The 24,067-nt window shown below is 31.2% G+C and overlaps 1 protein-coding gene across 1 annotated transcript in view; it reads left to right on the top strand.

Annotated features, from left to right (window-relative positions):
* The window catches only part of LOC129218593 (uncharacterized), a 127,486-nt gene that overhangs the window by 48,967 nt on the left and 54,452 nt on the right, over positions 1-24,067 (top strand). The window contains exons 6-8 of the mRNA XM_054852911.1: positions 2,586-2,676; positions 8,065-8,159; positions 12,982-13,100. Coding sequence (XP_054708886.1) covers positions 2,586-2,676; positions 8,065-8,159; positions 12,982-13,100 — 305 coding nt within the window. The remainder of the gene's footprint in view (positions 1-2,585; positions 2,677-8,064; positions 8,160-12,981; positions 13,101-24,067) is intronic.

The following is a 24,067-nucleotide window of genomic DNA, read 5'->3' as shown; positions in this document are numbered from 1 at the left end:
CCAGGTCTTCCATTGAGACAGTCATAGTGAACTTCTCGGATGCGAAATGAGGAAAAAAAACGTGTATTTGGCGTTTTTATAACAACTTCAATGAGTCGTGAGCATTGCAGGTGTTTTGATTTATATATTCTGACACTTGCAGCGCCATCTATTGCTAAAACTTCCAACTATTTATTTTTCTTCTGCCATACGTTTTCCCCCTTCTTCGATAATATTCCGTTCAAATTTGAAGTCATTCTGACCAGTGGTTTTATTTTTACAGCGTTTTGAAAGTGGAACTTTAATTATAATCACCCTGTATTTGAAAGAAAAATTCCAAAAATAGTTCTTTTTTTAACAAAAAAGAAAAAGATCACAAAAATTTCCCTTTTTCACAAAATGTGGACCTAAAAATAGAAACTGAAGATCGATCCCTGAATAATGTGTCGAACAGGAGTAGTAATTTTATCAATTGTGATTTAGGAAATTTCAGGGTGTTAAAGTTTTCTATACCAGTGCTCGCAGTATTAGGAACAAGATGGATGAATTGAAAAGCATAATTATAGATGAGAAGTTGGATGTTATTGGATTTACAGAGACATGAGCTAAGGAACCAATAAGGAAAAATTTTGACTAGACAATGAATGCATAATGAGCTTTTTTTATTCATCATCTTCCACAATGTAAATTTCATCTTTTAATGTCAATCCATTGCGATGCCATTTCAACTTGTACTTTTGTACTGAAATGAATCAACTCAGTTTTAGGAAACTACACAGGGATATTTTTACCAAGCAACTGCCTAAAGCATATTAAAACCATGGAAACAAATTAAAAGGGGGGAGGGGACCAAGTAAAAAGTAAATATTTTGGAGTACCTTTATAGAAAAAAGTTTTTTTTTCTGTTTTCTGTTTTAAGATTTCAATTTACCCTAAGAACATTTGTTGGCCATATTGGGGGCCAATTTGGGGGGGGGGTATCGGGAAAAGAAGCTAAATTTTATGCGCTAATGGCGACTGAGGCATATTAAAATACTTTAGTCACTAAGTCTTTCAAGTTCCCATTCTAAACCTATACCTCTGAGGGTGCTGAACCAGGAGTTATTCAGCTTCAGGTTTTGATCAAAATTATATAACTGTGAACACATGCTGCTTCTATATATCGTCTGCTGCCTGAGCTATATGGGGCTTCCACCTTAGAGGTGCCCTGTAAACAGAAGCTGTACCTTTCTATTGGGAAGCATTTTCTATTGGGAGTCTGATACTTGTGGTTTAGCAACAATAACTGATCATAGTTTTTATCTTCAAATTTCTAATATTATGATAGCGTAGCTTAATTGGCACAGTTTCTGTGTTGTAAATCAACTAGAGTATAAGAATTAATAACTAACAAGTACTTTTATCAAAGTACTCTTAACTAGAGCCTATTGTGCAACTAGGAATAGGATCTGGGCCCAACTAGGCTCTTTCTAGTCAATTAATTAGTCCGTGATGAAAATCAGTGGCTCGAAAAATGACATGCATTTTTTGCATGCTTTGTTTTCATTTTACCTTAAATTGTAGATTTGTTTTACCTTAAGTAGAAACAGGATCAATAGTCTTAAGAGAGAATAAGTTTTAGTTAGCTGCTTTTTGCAATGTTTAAAAATCTGAGATGCATTTTATTTTGTTTCATAAAATTATTTTTCTTTATGGTAGATTAAAGTCTATAAAATCTGTACCTCAGCAGAAAATTGAAAGGAGTTTTTTAAAAAAAGAATTACATTCACATGGCTCAATGCAGAATAGGCTTCTACATATATACAATGAACTTATAAACTGAAAATCGCATTTTGTAGGCTTACTTCCGTCTGACTCTGAGGTACAGAAATGCTTTATGGATAATTTTTTTAAAGAAAAAATACTAAATAAATAAATGAAGTCCTTTCTGGACTCTCTTAATTTTAAATACCTTGGAATAAAAATGTTGTAAGGTAAAGCATGTCACCATTTGAAAATTTGTTGTGGATATGCTTTAAATGTTGAAATAGTTGGAGTAATAGGGCAAAGGGTAAACTTCTTGGCAAGAAGTAACTGTCTCAGATTTTAAATCTGTCAAGTGTGAAATTTAGACAAAATGTGACATAATGATTTACTGTAAAATAGTTACAGTGTTAAAAGTAATAAATGAGCTGAAATATTCAGCACTTAATTCAAGTGATAAGTATAGGCTATGTTGTTTGCATCAGAATGTCATTCATCTTTAAAAATGACAGAAATTGTTTGATCAATTAAAAATAAAAGTTAATTCATCACTTTATGTAGTGTTTTCATTTTAAATAGTAATAAAAAAAATTACGATTGTGTGTTTGGAGTGCTTATCATTCTTTGAAATTTAAATTTATTGCCAAAGTATTGTAGAATGTCATTCAGAATATTTGCATAACAATGATTAAACAACCATTTTCCCCTAAAATATGCTTCCCACGAGTTTCTTTGTACTTTTAAGAGCAATGTTATGGTGTTGTCGTATACAGAAATAAGAAGCTAGGTTTTATTTGCATGCCCTTTTTTGTAAAATGTTAATCATATAAATGCTTAGAACACATTTTTTTTTTAATTTAAAGGTTTATGGAGAAACATCCTTTGAATTTATTACTCAAATGATTGGAGAATTAGATATTACTGAAGATGATATTTTCATTGATCTCGGCAGTGGTAAGAAAAATCTTTTCCCTTTCTTCTTGTTTTTTTTCTTTTTGAAATTTGAATTTTCATGAATTTTTATTGTTAAAAAAATACATATACTTCTTAAAAAATATGACAACTTTATATAAATTCTTGTCTTTTAAAGTGTTAATAACAAATCACATTTATTTAAGAATTGTGCTAAAAAGCTTTTTTTTTACTATGATTATATGTGGGTGTCTTATTAAATTTACTACGCATTTTCTGGTTTGTGTGTCATTTATTGTGCAAATTTATTGTGTATAATTCAAGTAATATGTAATTAAACACCACGTTTAGAATTGTTTTGTTAAATAGTGCAGGTTAAAATCCAGAGCTAAAATATCTGTGGTTTCCTATTTCATACTTTCATATTTCATACTTTCCTACTATACTAGTGCATATATATGCATTAAATACTTAAAATATTCACTAAATACTAAAAAATATGCTCTAAAAACGAAAAAAATATTTGTTCTTTTTTTTTCAAACTTACGTAAAGAAAGAAAAATCTTTTAAAAAATGCAGTAATATACATTAAAAAAATCATTTTTATGCATTTATATGCATTAAAGGTTTAAGGGGGACAAAATTAGCGATAGCATATGCGCATATGCAAAAGATGGTTTAGTAATATGTGTAAAAATAAATAACTAAACAAAAAATAAAACTAAGGTTTTAGAAAAAAAAAATTAGGGCTTTTAAAAATTGAAATGAAAAAGAGGGTAATACTAAATTTGAACATAACGCACGCATGAGAAAATTTCAAAGAGTTATTTATTTTACGTAAAATTTAAGAAAATGTTATGAGGGTAATGTAATAAAACCCCAAATTGGTTTCAATTTAGGATTTCGATTGCATCGTACACAGAGGTGTATGTGAGGACTATTTATTATTAAGTAGATATAGATTTTTATTTAAAAAAACACATTATGAATGGAAGTTTATTATTTTTTTAAACAACTTCATTGAAATTAGTTTTGATGAAGCTGTCAAGCTAAGAAAACTTGGAGAATGATTTCTGGACGTCCTTGTAAATTAAATATTGGAGTTCATTCCCTTATACAATTTTTAAAGCGAACAGTACAATATTATCACGAGTGATTATTGTGAATAAATTTTTAAACTAAAGAAAAAAAAATATTAAGGAACAAAAACTTCCCTCAAAATAATTTGATTTTGACTCTGACTGCAAAGATGATTGCTAAAGACAGTAAAGACTTCTGTAGGGAGACTTAAACAAGTTCACATGTTAGAGGGCTTCAAGTTCTAAGCTAGAATGATTATGAAATAAATCTGTTCTTCTCGGAGAAAATCCGCATAGATTTTCAAAATTTTTCTAATTGGCTAAAAGTCATGTCTGCTGGGAAACTGTGGGATGGCATAAAAAGGGGGAAGGGGTAGTAAAATATACCAAACTTTCAGAAATTTCTTTCAAAAAGATGACACCATGTTATTCGTCATATAAAAGAGAAAAAAACATAGGCTTATAGGCATTTCCATTACAGCCTGCCAAAAATAAATCACTGCCCACTATTCCTCCCCCCCCCCATACAATGATCCTAATCCAGGAAACTTTTGATTTCCAATGAGATGTACCATGAGTGCCCAATGAGTACATGTCTTAAGATTCCAATACAAACTTCACCAGTGTATTGTGTGAGTTAGCAATTAGATAGATCCTAGATAACATCTCCCCCCCCCTCGGATGATAAAGTTCCAGATTTTGTATAATTTGATTTTTTTTTAAAAAATCTTAACATAGTAAAACAAGTGCAATTAAAATTTTTCTCTGGGGGGGGGGGACAAGCACTGGCCCCCCTGGAAAGATACCTGAAAGAAACACTGGACAAGGGAGATACAGCAGATCATGATTGACAATATTTCTAGATTAATACAGGCATCATTTACTCAACATGTCTTGCTTGCTGTTGTATCACAACAAAATACTTGAATTTAATTGTTCCACTTTCAGGGCTTTTTTTTTTTTTTTTTTTGCCTTTTTCAGGCCTTATAGTGCTTTTATTTTTCTCAGAAATCAGAAAAGATTCTGATTTTTCTTAATTTTTGGTCCCAGCTTTCTTATTCTTTCTGTTTTTTCTCCCTCAAATTTTCATTCTCCGCTATATCTGCCAAAAACGTATGTTTTGGAATCATGCAAACGACGGCAAACACGTGCTGCGCTGAAAGTTGCATGACTCGTTTGAGATTTAAATCTTACGCATCTTGCAAGTATTTCAATCATTTTTAATGATGGATAGTGTTTTACTGTATGCTACCCTATATCTACTTATTTTATTCATAATTTCAATAATATTTTTATTTCTTTTATTTATTATAGAAAAAATGCAAAAGTAAATTTTAAAAAAATGTGGCTTTGGCACCCACAGTCTCAAATTTTATTGAAGCATGGTATGCTTACTTTTTTAATGTGTGTAAGAAAGTGAAAAATATTTATGGTAAATCTCAAGTGATTTAGGCTTTACAGCCTGTTAAAATGTTTGGGATTAAATGAGGAAGCTGCAAGTTGTTCTTTTGATCCTGAAAAGGAAAAGGTAACCAATTATTATATATATATATATATATATATATATATATATATATATATATATATATATATATATATAGAGAGAGAGAGAGAGAGAGAGAGAGAGAGATATATGTATATATCAATTCTTACTATGAAAAGTATGTTCCACCACATAAGGAAATTTGGATTTTTCACTCTCTTGTAAATTTTTTCTTTACAAACAAACCTAATTTTAAAATTCATGTCCTAACTCATGCAACACTATAAATTCAAACGTTTTAAATGAAAATATGTATTTTTCTTTAAAAAATTTGAAAAATTGATACTATTGTGTGATGCTGCCAAAATTGACCTCTGGCTCCCTCAACCCTTAGTTCAAGTACTCAGGGGTTAGAAATTGTTGCATCTTTTTCAAAATTTAGATTTATTCAGGAATAAACACTCTTGCAAGAAATGGTGTAATGCAGCAAATTGTACAAAATTGTTACTTATACATAATTAAATACGTATTACCTTTAAAACTGGTAAATTAGTCATTTTTTCACAGAAATTTTGAATATCATGGCTTCCAGGTTCTATTATATCATCCCTTTTAAGAATTTTTTTTCGGATTTCCTCCTTTTTGCTCTTTGACCACTTTCATCCCTGCACTTTTCAACTGCTTGATAAACAGCCATAACTTGTTCTTCTCCTGATAATTAGGGTGGTTCAGAATTTCAAAACTGAATTTTTTTTGAGCCTTACCCTCTCATTTAGTTCCAATACATTAGAAAATAAGTGGGACAAAATTTTACAACACTTGAATGATATTTAAAGGTAGCTCAAAGGGGATGAAGTTTGCATCATTGCTGAATATAAGTGTATTGACAAAAGACCAAACTAATAACAAATTGATTTCTTTTTCTATTAACAGAAATTAATTACATTGTAAAATTGCTATTTTTATGTACACAGTTTAAACATTACATAAGATATGAAATAAATTCTGTAAACATACAAATTTTTTTTGAGAGATGTTTCAGTTAAGGCAATTCTGCTATTCTTTGTAAGTTGACAAAGTGTTACGATTTGACCGAAAAAGCAACAATACTGGCAAAAGCAGTAGCACCTGTTTTACTTGTACACAATAATTGAGAAATAATTAATTCTGGAATGTTAACACCACATTATAGAATTGATTATTGATGCCATTTTTATTAAATGCATAGGGTTTTCTTCTGCACCAAAAATATTTCTCTAACAGATTCTAGGCCTGCGAGGAGTTCATTAATAAGGATAAATGCATTACAAGACTCAATGATGAGAAAAAGTAAAGTGAATTATCATATTCACTTAACAAAAGCAAATGCCATGTTATGGAAAACACTGCATGCTAATATAGATGATAGTACTCAAATTCAATTATATTTCTAATTAGTTTTAAAATCATTCATAAATTTAAGTGTACTGATAAAAATAATTCAACTGAAACTGACAGAGAATTTTTTATAAAATTGTTGTAAAAATATTTGCAGCAGCAGGAATTCATGATGAGTGGTGAATGGAGGCTTCACTAAAAAGTTTCAATGCCCCAGGAGATGCCTGAGGAAAAAGGGTGAAAGCATTAGAAGGTCACAGAAAAATCAAGTTAGAGTAAAATAACACCTGTAACAAGATATCAGATCGTCAAAAATACAAATATGCTAGATTCTTTTTTTAAAGCTTGCAAAAAGATGAAAAAATCTTTTTTTTGCTGAAAATTTGATTATTTCATGCTTGTTGAGGCACTCGTTAAACTTTTCCAGCTGAGCTAATATTTTTCACACATTTTTTTGTCCATTGAAACAAAATAGGGGGGGGGGGAGCTAACTTTTTACAAAGTAGACTAAGAGCCACTCTCATTTTCACATATGTACTGTATTTTCCTTCATATAATCTGTGGATTATCTGTTAAAAAAGTGTAAAGTTAATGAGGTGTGGATTATACGTTGCCACAGACTATCTGTGCTTTTTTTTTCGCTAGAACAACACATTGATCCTCAATATTTACAGTAGGATTCATCAATAGAGACCATTTCCGCTGCCTGTATGTTTCTTTTACATAGAATGTACCTCTTACACGATTCAGACTAGGTAAAATAAACAATGCACAGTTATGGACAAAGCCTTTATTTGCACAAGATTAGACAGTTTGCTCCTTTGTATTTAAGTAATTAGGGTACTCTAATCATGATTTCAAGAAAAAATCATTATTTTTAAAATTAATTTTGATTACACCTTAAAAGTTATTACTTCTTCTCGTTTTAAATTTACTAGTTGCTAAAATTGTATGTTAAATCAAGACCTCTTTTTTTTTTCATTGTATTATCCACAGATTATACAAAGATTTTTTTCCTTCAGGTCAATTTTAGGACCCGTGGATAACACATAGGAAAATACCATATACATCTAGTAGCTTGTAATGTGTTTGAGACAATATGCTTTGTACACTAAATTTCTTATTCAGCTTTAGTTATCTTACATGGCTTAAAGCTCACAATAACTTAACCCTCTAAAAGCTTTCCCTTGAAGCATTTTGTGAGTTTCCGAATTGTTTCTCATTCATGCATACATTTCAGTTGTTCTAAGGTGGCATTATATTGAGCCTTAAAATGAGTACAAATTAGTACTAGACATCTCGAGGAAGTGTAACTTTCAAAAAAGTTTGGACATAACGTCACCTAAAAGCAACAGTCTGATATCTTACTGTTATTAGATGTCTTACTGCTGTTCTGAGACAAGGATATAGTGTGTTGCTCTGAGGTGATGATACGTATACATATAAATAGGTAGTTTACTTATGTATGCTATTGCATTTTTGTCTGTATAGGTGTGGGACAAGTTGTTTTGCAAATGGCAGCCACTACACCCTGCAAAAAGTGCATTGGAATTGAAAAGGCTGATGTGCCAGCTAAATATGCAGAGGTATGTTTGCAAAATATCTGAAAAAAAAAACGTACATACATATATATGGGTGATTCTCCAAAAACCTGACATTTTCCATTCACATTTTTTTTAAAATTAAAATTATACTTACTCTTGGTTAGGAGAATTATTAGGAGAAAAACTTTAGCTATGTTACACCCTCAAAAGAGGAGTCAAATTTTCATACAGCAAAAGACTGACAAGGAGCACCAAGAGAGTTACAAAATGAGTTTCTTCATGGGTTATCTAAAATGTAACTATAGTAATAAAGAAATAACTGAAGCCTAAATCAAAAAGTAGGGTTATTAAATGACAAAACTCAAATTTATGTAAAACCTCCCTTGACGGATGTCCCCAGTTTCTTCGACTACAAGTACCATATAGGTTTTGCCATATTATTCACTCTCAATAGCTTACATTTCGAATAATGGACATTCATTTCAATGAAAAAAAAATCAATTACTACATTAAAAAATTTTTTTTAATTAACCATACACGGTATGATAAAATTTACAAAAGGAAAAATTACCTTCTCATTACCTGCAAATTGTTTTATGGTTCAGGAAATACAAACATAAAACAAAAAGAGAATCAGCAATATTAATAACATATATTTTGATTTCAATTTAAAGCAACTACAAAATTTATAGCAACTTCACTTACCTATTCGAGCAGCATTTAGGTAAACAAATGTCTAACCAATAAATCTCTTTTGGAACACTTCGTCTGAACAGAAAAATATTAATGAAATAGAATTATTCCATTGATATATTTTTGGTATGCTCTTTGTCAAATTAAACTTTCTTTTTTTCAATCAATCTTATTTTCCAACTAATGTATTGAAAATAAATCCTTCTATTCTACGGGATGCATTACCAGGGCTTGAGAAATAACTCTAGGAGAATGATTTTTTTGCACCAGGAGTAGGACATTTTTTTAGAAAGGAGTATGACATTTTCCATACAATTCGCCTGTTACAATTTACCCAAGATTATATATATATCTCTAGATATATATCTCTATATATAGCTAGAGATATATATCTCTTAAGGTAAATAATGTTATTTTTCTATTCTAATCTCCTAATTCAACCACACACTGTGAGTAGAGTTAAAATTTTTCGTTTATTATAAAAAAAAATATATTGTCCATGAGAATGACAGCGAAAATGTCACATACCCTATTCTTGAAATTCAAAATGTTAATGAGAACAGCAGACAAATCATATTAACAAAATACTCAAGGAATCCATCAAAATGGTGATAATAAACAGTTTAGTAGTACAGCAGATTAAAAATTCCTTTTTTTTGATTTATAATATCTCATTCCTAGGACAGGAGAATGACATGAAAACTTGAGGACAAAGTTTAAAACAATGTACCTTGATGATTTTAATAACTAAATTTATTTAAAGAATGCTCTTTTTACACCTTTAAGTATGCTTAATTTTGTCTTACAAGTTGAATTTGTTGAGTGTTGATGTAAAATTTTAAACTAATTTAAGTCCACTTGAAAGACGGATAGGGACATGCCAAAAGTGCCTTTCTGGTTATTTTTGTTGAAAAACTAAATGAGTTATCCACATATAAGTTAAAAAACCGTGATTTTATGACCACTTTACCCCACCAGACCCTACGACTTGTTCTTTTCTTTTATGATTAATTGCTGTGAATCCTGAAGTATTTCAGTTAATTGATTCACTGTAATTCTTTTATTGCTTCTGCAGCTGACTATTTGGCTTAATCTTCTCTTATTTTGTAAAGTTTTTGAATTTTGGAGAGCCTGATTCATTCCAGAGATTATCACCAGGTTTTGTCTCGTCCTTTCAAAGGTTATCCATTAGTTTAAAACATAATTCTTGAAACAGTAAACATTTCTGCACATTCATGTTTTTTTTAGTTAAAAAGGTGTTTGTTTGCTCCGATTTAATTCTAGAAAATAGTCAAAATTACTGTGGTTAAATTTAGATCTAAAATATGTTATAGAAGAATAAAAAATAGCATTGTTTTCATAATATCTTTGTGCAGTAAATTACACTGAACTGTGCATTCCAAAAAAAACAAAATTTTACTTTCTATCAGGACCAGAACAACTGTACCCTTGTCAGGGCTGGCATTTTGGCTCGAATATATAGTGGTAGTTTTTTGAGGCTGCCCTAGATTTCTGGGTTTTCCAAAAATTTATTCTTTTTTCTAAAAAAGCATTCCCATGATTTTCCTTTGGTGCATTCCCCCCTTTCCTACTTAGCAAGCGCCAAACAGAAGTTAAATGGGGGTTATAAACAAGCTCTTTCGTAAACACTTTATGGCAACAAAGGAACATATAGACAGGATTCTAATCTTTTCCTCAGCCCTAAGTAGGTGTAGTTTTTCAAGATTTGGCTGCGAGTTAGCAAATTTGGCTTCTTTTTTCTGCGCACTGGCTATGAAAACTCTGATTTAGAATAGAAAACTTCAAATTATTGCAAAATTTGGAAAAAAAAAAGTTTCTTTGGCTATTTAAGTGATGAAAAATTAAAGTCAGATGGAAACAGAAAATAGAAGAAAAAAAAAAGCTTTTAGTTTTGACAGGCTACTTTTCTAATCATTTTGAACTACTATCTTACTTTCGCACCAGAAAGTCTATCAGGTGCAGATTAGTAATCTTATAGACTCCACACTCTGTTGAGAGAAACGTGATAAATAATAAACAGTTTTCTAACTTTTAATAACACAGGGTTCGTACGCTCTGGGAAAACCTGGAATTGTCAGGGAAAATTACATAGTTAAAAATGTCAGGGATATTTTGAATTTGCCCCCCCCCCATTTCCCCCCCCCCCCAGGGAATTTTGTACCATGGGATCTAATCTTCGTTTTTGTCAATGTTTCCTGCAAAAAATTTTGAAATTTTGAGGTAAAATGATGCTAGAAATAAAAAAAAACTGCAGTCGCCATTTTTGTCTCTCAATAGGTCCCAAGAGAAAAATTTCTCAGGTGAACAGGAATTATGCACAAACTCAACAGGGCAGAAGCCAATTTACTGCTTCAGAAGCACAAGCCTGAGGATGGGTGGGTTAACCAGAGAAATCGTTTTTTGATCGGAAACTCTTTTCAGAAACGTGTGAAATGTAGTTGCAATGTTTGGTCATCACAAGATAGAAGTAGACTCGATGCTTAAAAGCCTAAGTTTCCCGAAACAAAGCAGAATTGGATGTTTTCTTTCACTGCAAACAAATGAAAGTAATGCAAAATCTGCTGCAATTTTTTTTTTTTTTTTTTTAAAGTTTTAAATACCATAGAAGACCGTTATAACGCATACCTTGGGACCAAGCTTTTGCATTATACAGGTTTTGGCGTTATATAGGTCATTTCACAAATTTCGAAACTAATATTCAGAATATATATATATATATATATATATATATATATATTAGCACTTCAGAATTAGTTCTTTCTGCAATGAGTATTAAAACACTAATTATACAACTAATCATTCACAAATAAATATGCTTTACAATTAAAAAAAAGTGAATTATCCTGCACTTCTGCCAGCTTCATATTAAATTTTAAACGTAATTGCAGATTTTAAATGTAATTGCAGAGATGCAGGAAGGAATTTTGGTACTAACTTACCAGATTGTGACGTTGGCCTCTGCATCTGAAGCTTTGAAATTTACCACACAAGAAAAATTTACTTATCTTTACTTATATTACACAAAAGATTAATAAAATTCTTTTTTAATGTTTAAAAGATGTATTTCTTAAATTGTCGTTACTTGCTTGGGCTTGCTTGTTGACTTTTCATAAAATTTTAAATTTTTTTAAAATTTCAATCTAAAAAATATTGAAAATGAAAAATTGAATGCACATGTTGTTTATACACTTATTTTTATATAATTTTCTTAAATAACAAAAATAGACACTTTTATGACTGTTTTCTTGAAAATTATCCGATCGTTAAGGGGTTAACCTATTAAAATGCGATAGAAAAAAAAACTAATGATTATTAGCAGCGGCGGTATAATATAATGATAATAGGCAGATATTGATTTTTGTTATTATGCTTAATATGGTATGCCCATCGATGCAACAAGTTAGTCATATTTATACTGAAAAATAGCTTTTTATTTTGCTAAATGTGTTTTGTGTTATTTACTAATAAAAAAATAAAAAGAAGTATTGTAAACCAAAAGTCGATGCTAAAACTACAGCAGTTACAGCAAAACTCGAATATTACGCGTGACATGTGGCATCAAAGAAACGTTAAAATAAGTTGAAAGTAATTTGTTTTTAACAAGTAGTAAACGAATGAGAACAATTTTGAACAAAACATTTAGAAAAAGAAATTAAATTTTGAAAAAAAAAAATTTTTTTTTGAATGTTTTTTTAATGTATAATAAATCTAAGGGGAGTTCTTTTGCATTGCTACTTTAAACAATTTTAATTATTTTGAAAATATTGTAATTTAAACTTAATTTTTAATGAAATGAGTCACCTGGAATTTTCTGAAAAACAACCTGAAAAAGTCAGGGATTTTTTCTTTAACCACAAGTGTATGAGCCTTGTAACATGACAACGTGACTGTATTCTGTCCGTTTGTACTGTTAAAAAATGAAATTTCTTTGACAATCCTAAGTGACAGATATCCATTTATGGGTTTGGAAGGGTTTTTTATGCTAAAAGAGAGAGTTTCAAAATACTGAGATATAAGCCATGACAAAGGTGAAAGTTGTCCATTATCTTCTATTAAATGCACATACTCTTTCAATTTTTAAATCATATCACTTTTATTGCTTTTTTTCCCCAATTATTTTATGCCTCTTTTTCCCTGGTTTTTTGAATAGGAGATGGATAGAACATTTCGATTTTGGATGAAATGGTATGGAAAGAAGTATGGTGAATACATTCTTTTGCGTGGAGACTTTTTGTCCGAAGAGCATAGAGATACCCTCCTGAATGCTACGTAAATAATTATAATTCTTTTATGTGTCACTTCGTACACTGATATAGTATTTCTTTAATGTGTTGAAGCTACATACAGATTGAATGTGTGATGTCACTTTTAGAACATAAGAAAAGTTGAATGCATCAGAATTGGGTTCCTATGAATTTATTATTTTCCTAGTTTTAGTAAAACTGGTTGTTTCATATTCCCGCTTCTATGCTGTATAGAAGGAGAAATGAACTTGTGCTTTCACACATTTTATTCTGTATGTAATTTAATTGATGTTTGACAAGTGTAAGTAACACTAACCTGCCAATTTAAACTTTTTTTTTGGTTGCCTAAAGTAAAATATGTTATTTTACATAATGTCAGCGTGTTGAAGACAAATTTTCAATCCATATACTGTTATCATATAAGTTTTTTTTTTTGTGTGTGTGAAAACACTCCACTATAATTACGTGAATTTCATCACAAACATGTTCATAATGGTTTTTATTTCAAAGAAAAAAATGAATGTACACAACTTGATGAATTTAGTTACGGTATAACATTGATTTACCAATACCCGATTTAACGGTTTTCTCGATTTAATGATACATTTTACTGGTCCAGATTTGACTGCATTGAATGTCTATGCTCCTCGATTAAAAGATATCCTTGATTTAACCATTAACTTTTTCCAGTCCCTTGACAATAGTTAAAGCTGGGTTATTCTGTATACAATTACTCTTTGGACACATGGAAAAATGTTGTAAGGAAAATAAAATTAATTTTAATTAATTCTTTACAGAAGAAAAGCATTTTTCCAGAGATATATTTTGACTACACAGTTTACATGTTTTAATTTCTAAATTACTTCATAATCAAGTAACTTTTGAAGAACATTTTGTTACATTTTCAGAAATTTTATGAAGAAATGACCTCAGAGAATGACTCGTTGCCTACGTTTTCAGACAAAAAAAAAAAAATGTTTCCTTACAGTACCTCTCATAGCTTATCGCCAAACCATCTGAAATCATAAAAGTAGAAATATGGTAACTAAGTCATTTTCTTCTTTAAATATATATATATATATATATATAAGCAAAAATTATTTTTTTGATAAAAACCTTTCATCAATTAAAGCAAAGAAAATTGACCTTGTTACGTGCAGAAACTTATTATCTAATAAAATCTCTTTGGCTTCTTAATTTCAGATGATCTGGTCATGAGTATTTAGGGTTACTAATGTTTTTTTTTTTTTTTTTTGGAGGCACTAACGAGAGCCTTTGTCAGTGGCTCATTTCTTTATTAAAATAAAAAAAAAAAATTCGCATATTTTTCAAATGTTACTTTATCACTTAGAAATTATAGAAATAAATATATATCAACTGTGTCATAAAAAACATATCAAAAATGTGTGTTTTTTTGCATCAAAGTCACATTACTGGCCCATTAAAAATAAAAGGTACATGATAAGAACTTTCTGACTTTAAATTTGATATCAGCATGCCAAAAATTTAAAACCTTTGAACTTCAGAGACAACAATTTCATCACAGGCTAGAGTAATTTGCAGTATTATAGTGAATAAAGTTATTACCAAAATAATAAACTATTGAACTACGGGTTCTAGTACAGAGGATGGTCCTAAAGAATACTCCTCTAAATATGAAGCCCAAGTAGTTCACTGAGCCTATCGAACCAAAATTTCAAACATGGTTGTGTGAAGATATGTACTGAAGATTCTGATAATTTTAAGCAGCATAGAGCTCATGGTCAGTTAAAGTGAGAAAATTTCAAATGGAAACACACTTTTGCCTTGCGTAAATTGATCCCTATTGAAAAACACAATTGGTGTTGGAATAATTAGTGTGTGATGAAATTTGCTCTTTGGCATTTTTGAGTACTTGACCAGAGAAACACTGCCAATAAATGTTTTTTTTTTTTTTTTAAAATGCTTTGCACGTGGTGTTCTGATCAGGGAAACACAATAGTGTAGTAGTGAAAAGAATTTAAATTGTTAGCAACCAAAAGATCAGATTGAGACATTTTTTTGGGTGCATAAATTATTTGTCCCATTATCAAGATATAGGATCTTAAAATCTGCCTAAATTTAAAGAAAAGTCATCAAATGTAGAGACTAAGCGAGAAATGGAAGTAGAACGCAACTTCGCCGTCTGCATGTTGGACATCCTCAGCCGTCAAAATTATCTTAACACTCATTAAATGAATCGAGAAAATAAAATTTTACTGTCTGATCAAAATGATCTCCCATCATCTGCTGTCAAAGCAAAACTTCATGCTTAGTTTAGGAATATGGAGAAAAAAATATTACGGTTTAAACAATTATAGATGTCTGAAATTTTGAAGATAGAATCATTTGGGAGGCAGATTCTGTTAGATTTGCATGTAAAAAAATAAAAAGTCAGCTAAGTCTCTTGGTTCAAATAAAAAAGATGCTTTCTTTATTATTTAGAAATACATTAAACACATTTGCTAAGCTATTTTTGTCGTATCTGTGTAGATACCCCTAAACATGACTAGCAATAGTTATTTATGGTGAAATCAACGTAGTATATGAAAAGTTATTGAACAGAAAGCTTGTTGTAACTACATTTGTTATTTTAAATAAGGACTTTCTAAAAATTTGCACTCGCATAGGCTAGACCGATTATTTACAAAATGACTGCCATGAGTTGAACAATAACATGAGTCACAAATCAAAGAGAGGAGTTGTGAACTTTAATAATGAATTTCTCAAATTGAGCTCCACTGCAGATACCACATTTGTGCTTAACATGGCACTATACTCTTTGGACTGCTACTTATTTTTTTTTCCCATTATTATACTATTATATGGTTTCCTGCCAAAATTAGTAATTCTACTTCTATCCAATTTTGTAAATTGTGCAAATTCCTTTTCTCTTGTGTTGTCATTAGCCCTTAATAATGCTCTTCTTTGCTAATGCAGTATGACAGCTATTTTTTCTTTTTTTTTTTTGTATGACATTTGTTTTTTCACATATTGATCAGTTTGAGCAAGGAAGAAGATTGCTGATGTCATTTAAAAATCTGTAACTTTTCTCACAAACCATAACTTTGAGTACTGTTTGAGATCATCACCATCTCTGGTGCATACCTTTGAACAACTATGTGTGATATTTTGGTTTGACTGGGTTCGGAGTGTATGCCACTAGGGCTTCTTATATAGGATTAGTTTCTTTTGGATCACCCTGCATTCTAACAGTATACTAGTATCTATGCCATAAATATTAGCTACTCTTTTCTTATAAAATGAATAATCTGTTTCTATTAAGTTTTTTTTTCTATCCAATAATTAGAATCTATTCTATATTTTAGTTATCTATTCAAATTTTTTCTTAAGCATTAAACGTTCATGTAAATTCAAATCATCTTTCACAAGAGTTCAGAATTAGGTAAAAAAGTTTTCTCTACTGTTTCTTCAAAGCATATTAGGTATATTTTTTTCTAAATGTTCACACTTATTGAGTTTTTTAATGTAGATATTTAAATTTTAAAATAATACTCTTATGTTAAATCAACTTGCATTGATTTTTTTCTACCCAAGATTTTAAAATTAAAATTAAATGTTTTGTTGTTTCTCACAAGGACAACAATACTTCTTATTTTCCTTATACTTTTATCTTTGTCTGTTCTTGATATTCTGTCAAATTCTGGTAATCTTTGAGTAAGATATTAACTTATTGGTAAAGATCAAAACTGTGCTACTGGGATGATAAAGATTCAACATTAGAATAGGATTCAACAGTTCAAAAGCTCAAGATCAGGCATTATAGTACAAGATAGTTGGAAAGCATAATATAAATAGACTTGACTAGTTCCATGATATGCTTTGGTGATCTCGACATCAATGCGTAGGCGACAATTTTTGGTTGTATCGTTAGACTTTTAAAACCTTTTTACAAGTTATGCACGAAAAAAAAAAAGACACTATTATGTACTTTTAATTGACTACTACTTTACTTTTTATCGAAAAAATTTCTGGTTACTGGATCCTTAAAATCTAGTTGATATTAAAAGAGAGTTGGATGCAGGGAGAGGGTGAAGGGATCCAATTTGAGATTTCATTCTGTTCAAGTCTCTCTGTCTATACTGCTATAACTCAAGAATTTAATGTTGTATTCATGTGAAACATTTTTCATAAAGCTTTCACGCGAATTAATTTCTGCAGCCGATCATTTTATTCGTATTTATCCAATGGATTGTGACTTAAATTGGAATAAAAAAGGAACTATCGATCGGATTTTTTTCGCACTGGTCTATAAACATTCCCAGTACCAAAAATAACAAACGTTGAAAGTTTCAGCCAAATCTGCCGGATAGTTTTTGAGTTCATGGATGACATACAGACAAACATTCATTTATATATATATAGATGTGATAATTATAAAAACAGCACTTTTGAAACCAAAAATCTTTTTTTAATAAAGATTTTTTCTTTTGGGGTAACAAGGGGATTTTTCTTTTAGGTTCTTTGTGACTGCTGCTTAGTGTCAGAAGTTCAATTTTTTTTCTGCCCTCAATAAAGGGCTGTATGTAACCACGAAACATATATCAATACACATAGCTATAATTTTGCAATTTTTATTGTTTTTTAATATTGATTTTTTTTTCTGAAAGGATCTTTTCCAAGACACCTTGACTTTTTCCCTTGGTAAAGTTTTTGGTTTCAACAATTTTTTCTTCTCTTTTTTCAAAAGAAAGAAAAGCAGTTCTAACATTTTACTAGATCTAGCTAATTGTAATAGCTTGAATTAATTTCTGACAAACTGAAGTTTTTGCAATCAAATGTGATTATTCCACAATCGTAAAAGTTATAATTTTGAATAAATTTCAGTCTTTCATGTCAGATTTTTTTTATTCATGCTAAAAATCATACAAATGCTAATGAATCATAATACAGTTGAACCTCATTAACGCAAAATTCATGGAACCATGATAATATTTTATGTTAATTGGATTATATCTTTATTGGTAAATTATGAAATGATTGTTAACTCCTGGGACCAAGCAATCGCTTCATGAGAAGCAATATTTTATGTTAAGCGATTTTGCATTAACAAGGTTCGACTATTCTAAAAGTTATACAATGGTACGTGAAACAGTAACCAAAAAATAGCTGATCTATGCAGCAAGAAATATGCACATTTGGAAAGAAAAAAAAAATTAATGGAGACAAAATTAAAAATAAAACATTCTAAATTAATTAATTTAAATGTCTTTTATTTACGAAATTCTTAAGTTACAAATATGGTAAGAATCCATAAGTTGAGGTTTATCGTCTGCAGAAAATAACTACAATACAGCAGATCCTCACTTATGCCATGATTTGATATGCCTTGTAATTGATTGTATAAACAACCTCACTGTTGCTGGCACTCTGCGAGCTGCAAAAATCGATTATTTTCTATACATGCCACTTACAAAATTGTGAACAAACAATGATGCTTGACAAAAAAAAAAAATCTGTTTAGGACAATGCCTGATTAATACCAAATATATATTTTGCTTTGTATGTTAATTAGCTATGCTCAAATAACATACTTTGTCTTTCTTTGACAGTTTCAAAAATCATTCTCTAGTGTAATTTCTTTCAACCTTTCTGTATTTCTGCTCACCTTTTTCATTTCCTTTCTTCCTCACAGGTTGGAAAATACTGTTCTAGTGTTTCATTCAATGTTATAGGCATATGAACACTGCTCCAAGTTCCAAATGTTAATATTCCTAATGCTAATTTGCTTAGGAATGTGACAGATTTCTTAGTTTTTATTGAAAATTCTTAAACGTCTAAAGTTCTGACTTTTTTTATTTTAAATTTAATCAAAGCATAGTCAAATAATTATGAACAATGTTATTTATCATTTTTTTCTGTGTTGGCTTAAATATTGGAAACTCTAAGTCAGCGGTCGGCAAATGGCGGACCTCAGTACAGATCAGGACGTCGATCGGTCAAAAATAAATTACAGAGCATTCTTATTCTTCCGTGGAAAACAATTCTACACCACTCTTACCATTATTTTTAGTACACTATAGTTGGGGCAAATCTAACCTGGCAGCACTGTGAAGGCATTGCAGATCCTTATCACAACATTACAACGCTGCCAGGTTAAGTTTATCCAAACTATAGTTTTCATGTTCATCATGCTTTCTAAATTTTTAATCGACTGATTTGAGCCATTTACTAAGCTAGCAGGTAAGGTTCACATACGTTTGGGAAACTTTTGAAAAACAAATATTGCTCAAAACTTACGGCATCCACCTTTAACTCTTTGCCTAAACAAACTGCTTTTTTGCATGAACCTCACTGGCCAAATCTTAAGACCATAAATAAAATTTCTCTTGTTGATTTTTGAATAAAAATACACTTATCAATTGCATTTAATATTAATTTGGGCGTGAAAATTAAAATTAAAATTAAGGCAAAAAGTATTTTTTCTCCTGGAGCTTTATGAAAATTTTTCCAAAGTATCAGGATCTCGCTTAAAATTACTTGCCAACCTCTGCTCTAAATCATACTCCTTTTAAGGTGAGTATTTTAAAGATATTATCATTGGCAATGCACTACTTTACTTCTGCATGACTCAGAAAATTGCCTATGACATAAAAAATTTTTTGAGTCAACATTAGATAGAGCTAACTGAATTGATTTAGTTTTTCTTAGCAAACTTTCCTCTTTGCATGTGAGTAAACAAAGTTAAATAATCTGCATCTGTGTGCATGTCTTTAATTGAAAAAGAAGGCTTTATCAGCCTTCTTTATTGCTTCAGATTTGAAAGAAAGCTGTTGATGCTTATATTATTATTTAATGTCCAATTTCATTTTCGTCTTTTTAAAAGTGCAACTATCAATCAATTCAATCCTGGCTATTTAATAATTATTTTTCGATGCAACTTCCATTAAGTACACAATTTATTCACACACACGCACACACATATATATAGGTAGTTATCAAAATAATGGAAACACCTTTGAATGAAAGTGACATTTTTGGATGGGGGGGGGAGGTAATTGTATTTTGTAATTATCAATGCATATGTTCTGGTAGTATATGGTGGCTTAGTTGAAGTTCTGGAAGTCTTGAATTTTTTCATCCATGTGAAATGTCAGACCCCTCAAATTTTAAAAGAGACAAAATTATTGGAGCGCGTCTAGCTGGAGCAAGTGTAACCGAAACATTTCAACCTTTCGATGTTTCCAGAGGTAAAGTATCTAAAGTCATGCCAGCATACACCCAGCGTGGTAAAACAAGCTCGGCAAAGCAAAATAGAGGGCTGAACGAGAAGCTCAGTGAAAGGAATCAACGTGTATTGAAATGGATTGTAATATCAAAGTACGGAACAACAGCAAAAGTGTTCACAGAACTCAATCACCATCTGGATTCACCAGTGTGAGTGATTACAGTTAGATGGCATCATTATAAACAGAACATTTATGGCAGAGTAGCAATTCCCAAAGCACTTGTTGCAGATGTTAATGTTAAACGTCATCTACAATGGTGCGACACTCACAAATCCTGGTTGATTGTTGAGTGGAGGAGTAATATGGTCTGTTAAATCGTCTTTGACATTCTTCCCTACTATAGGACGGGTACACGTTTGGAGGACACCAGCACAAGCATATGATCGTTGTTCTCTCCTTAAAACTGTCAAGCATGGAGGAGGATCTGTCATAATAAGGGCGGCCGTATCGGGGATTTTCGCTGGACCAGACGTAACACTGAAAGAAAGGATCACTGAGAACAAAAATAGAGATATTTTAGCTGACCAGATCCATCCTAAGATGCAAACTTTGTTTCCTGAAGGAGATGGAATTTTCCAAGATGACAATGCACCTATCCATGCGGTGGGACTTGTTGAAATCATGGTTTGATGAACACGAGGATGCAGTTAAACATCTGCCTTAATGAGCACTGTCACCTGTCTTTAATATAATTGAACCGTTATGGTCTATTTTATCGCAATTGATGTGGAATTGAATCGAATTTAGCAAAAAAAAGTTGTGTATTGCCATCCTAAACATGAGGAAAATTGGAAAAAAAATTAATGTTTATGTCTTCAGATCGCGCATTGGAAGCAAAGTTTGAAAAAAAAGTAAAAAATGGTCAATTTTCAAATATTTTAATATAAGTCCGAATGTTCAGAATATTGGTTCTAATTCCATTTAAATACTTCCTTTTAATACTTTCTTCATAAATCTTTTAAAATATCTACATTCCTTTGCAGTTTTTAGTTCGCGCATAAGCCGCAAAGTTAGGCGAAATTAACCAAAAATTGATGTTTTTAGCTTATTTTGCATATTGCAGTATTTCTTCTTTTAGATCACAGATGTGTTTTTTTTTACAATAAATGAGCATTAAGCAGCTCTTGGCTGGAAATGCAGTTGTATTTTATTGCATTAACAACTCAGAACCCACCACAATTAGATGGTTGCACTTTGTGTTCCACCCTACTTTTCCCAAAAGTAGTTTTGTGCCGGACTTAAGTATTTCTAAAGTAACCTTCATTTACAATAACTATATGATGTTTAAAAAATTTCTGTTTTGAGCAAGATTTGAACTTGAACTTAAGACTCAGTTTCGACATTGATCTTTCCGCATAAAAGGTTTTTCAGATAAATCCATCTCTTGCGTCTAATACCTCAAATGAATTGCTGCAGATTCACTGACCAGTTCTACAATCCTTTCACCTTCCCGAGAGTGATATTGGGAATTTTAAAAATCCATACTTAAGCAAATGTATAGTTTCTAGAAGTGATAAAATATCCTTGTTTTACACATCATCATTGAAGAGGAGGAAAATAAATAAGTTGATCAATTAATCAACTGTTATATTTCAAAACTTCAAATCTTAATATTGGTGGATGAAATTCTATTACAGCTATAAAAGTGTTTTGTGATGGGTAATATTTTGCATTGTGTACCATACTGTAATCAAATCCATTTATTTTCAGCTATATATTTAGTTACTGCTCTATAGCCAGGGCTAAGGCAGAAATTACATGAAATACACTGCCAGCTCAGTCATTCCAACCGAGGACTGCAGTTTCATGCTTATTAGCACTCATTAGCCCAGCATAAGAAGTGACTGAGCTGGAGGTGGAAAACCTCCTAAGGAAGCCAAGAGTGCCAAACAAACTGGTAGCTAACATAGAATTAGCACTGACCAGACGGATGACGGAAGCAATGGTTCGGTTCAACTTGAAGATTGCAGGCAAGTCATGGTATTTTCAGTAAGTTACTGCCTTATAGCCAGGGCTGAAGCAGAAAACATGCAATACACAGACAGCTCAGTCATTCCAGCCAAGGAGTGCAGTTTCGTGTTTATTAGCACTCATTAGCCCAGCATAGGAAGTAACTGAGCTAGAGGTGGAAAGCCTCTTAAGGAAGCCAAGAGTGCCAAACAAACTGGTAGCTAACATAGAATTAGCACTGACCAGACGAATGACCGAAGCAATGGTTTGGTTCAACTTGAAGATTGCAGGCAAGGCATGGTATTTTCAGTAAGTTACTGCCTTATAGCCAGGGCTGAGGCAGAAAACTTGAAATACACAGACAGCTCAGTCATTCCAGCCGAGGAGTGCAGTTTCGTGTTTATTAGCACTCATCGGCCCAGCATAGGAAGTAACTGAGATAGAGGTGGAAAGCCTCTTAAGGAAGCCAAGAGTGCCAAACAAACTAGTAGCTAACATAGAATTAGCACTGACCAGACGGGTGACCGAAGCAATGGTTCTGTCCAACTCAAAGATTGCAGGCAAGGCATGGTATTTTCATTAAGTTACTTACTGAACTTACTGAATAAAAACTAAAATTTCTTTACATTTTAGTTTTATCGAACCATAGATAATAAGCATAATTTTTATAGAGAAAATTTACCAGTTTCCTCATTCCATTAGTCAATTAGTTCAAAAAATATACAGACCCAGTACTCCGTTAGCACTTGTTAACAAATGCTATTTTAACGAATGTTAACTTCTCTATTACATTGACAATATACTTTTGCTCGCTTTTTAAGTCAGTTTAAAAATTTTGATTTTTTTTTTCCCCGACCGAATTCTAGCTAAGTTAATTGTGTGTAATTATAAGTTCAAGCTTTACCCATAATTCAGTTTTTGTTCCTCTTTTACATTCCGGCTGTTGAAAGGGTTATTTAACTGGTTAGTGAGTCAGTAAGTTGGGTATTTCGGGATGAGACATGATATGGATTCATGTACCGGCTAAAGCATTCGAGTTATGAGAAGTTTTGACAACAGTCTCAAGGGTTTGGGACCCGATAAAAACTTTGAGATAATGGAATATTTCAGTTAATAGCTTCGAGTTATCGAGATTTGACTGTATATTGTTTGTTATTGAGTCAAAAGTATTGAGTGCATTTCATGTTTGAAAAAAAAAGAACGAATTGGGGTATGTGCATGTTCTTTTTTTTTATTTGGAAAGACAACATAAAATAGTTTTATACTACAGAATTTCAAACACAAGTCCCACCTCTGCTTCTTTTGTGACACTCAAAATATCAAACTGAAACTTGATTTCACACCAATTGTTACGGCGTTTCAGCAACTATTACTTCAATGACTTGAATGATTTTTAACTAAATATGTTGTTTAAATTTTAGCTCAAGAGCTGAAGTTGCGTACAGTCAGTCAATAATAGTGCATTGCATGAAACCATGAAACCTACATTACTTTTACCTATAACATAGCCATTTGTAGACTGACGCAATCAGTAAGTTTTCCAAAGAAATGCTGTTATCAAATATACCTGCTTATGTGAAATGGTTTAATGCTTAAAATGTATTTGTTTGAAACTGTTTTATGTTGTCTTTCTCCCCAATAAATAAAAAAAGAATCATTTATGTACTTTTACTTGTTCTTTTTCTTTTCAAGCATGAAATGTATTATGGCCCATTCTGTATTTTAAAATTTTCTTTCCTACTTATTTAAGGTCTAGTTTTCAGTGCAAATGTGC

The sequence above is a fragment of the Uloborus diversus genome, chromosome 3 (assembly GCF_026930045.1).
Source record: "Uloborus diversus isolate 005 chromosome 3, Udiv.v.3.1, whole genome shotgun sequence".
In the NCBI taxonomy this organism is placed as follows: domain Eukaryota; kingdom Metazoa; phylum Arthropoda; class Arachnida; order Araneae; family Uloboridae; genus Uloborus; species Uloborus diversus.
Note: the sequence above shows the minus strand (reverse complement) of the source record. Positions and strands in the feature narration are given on the sequence as shown.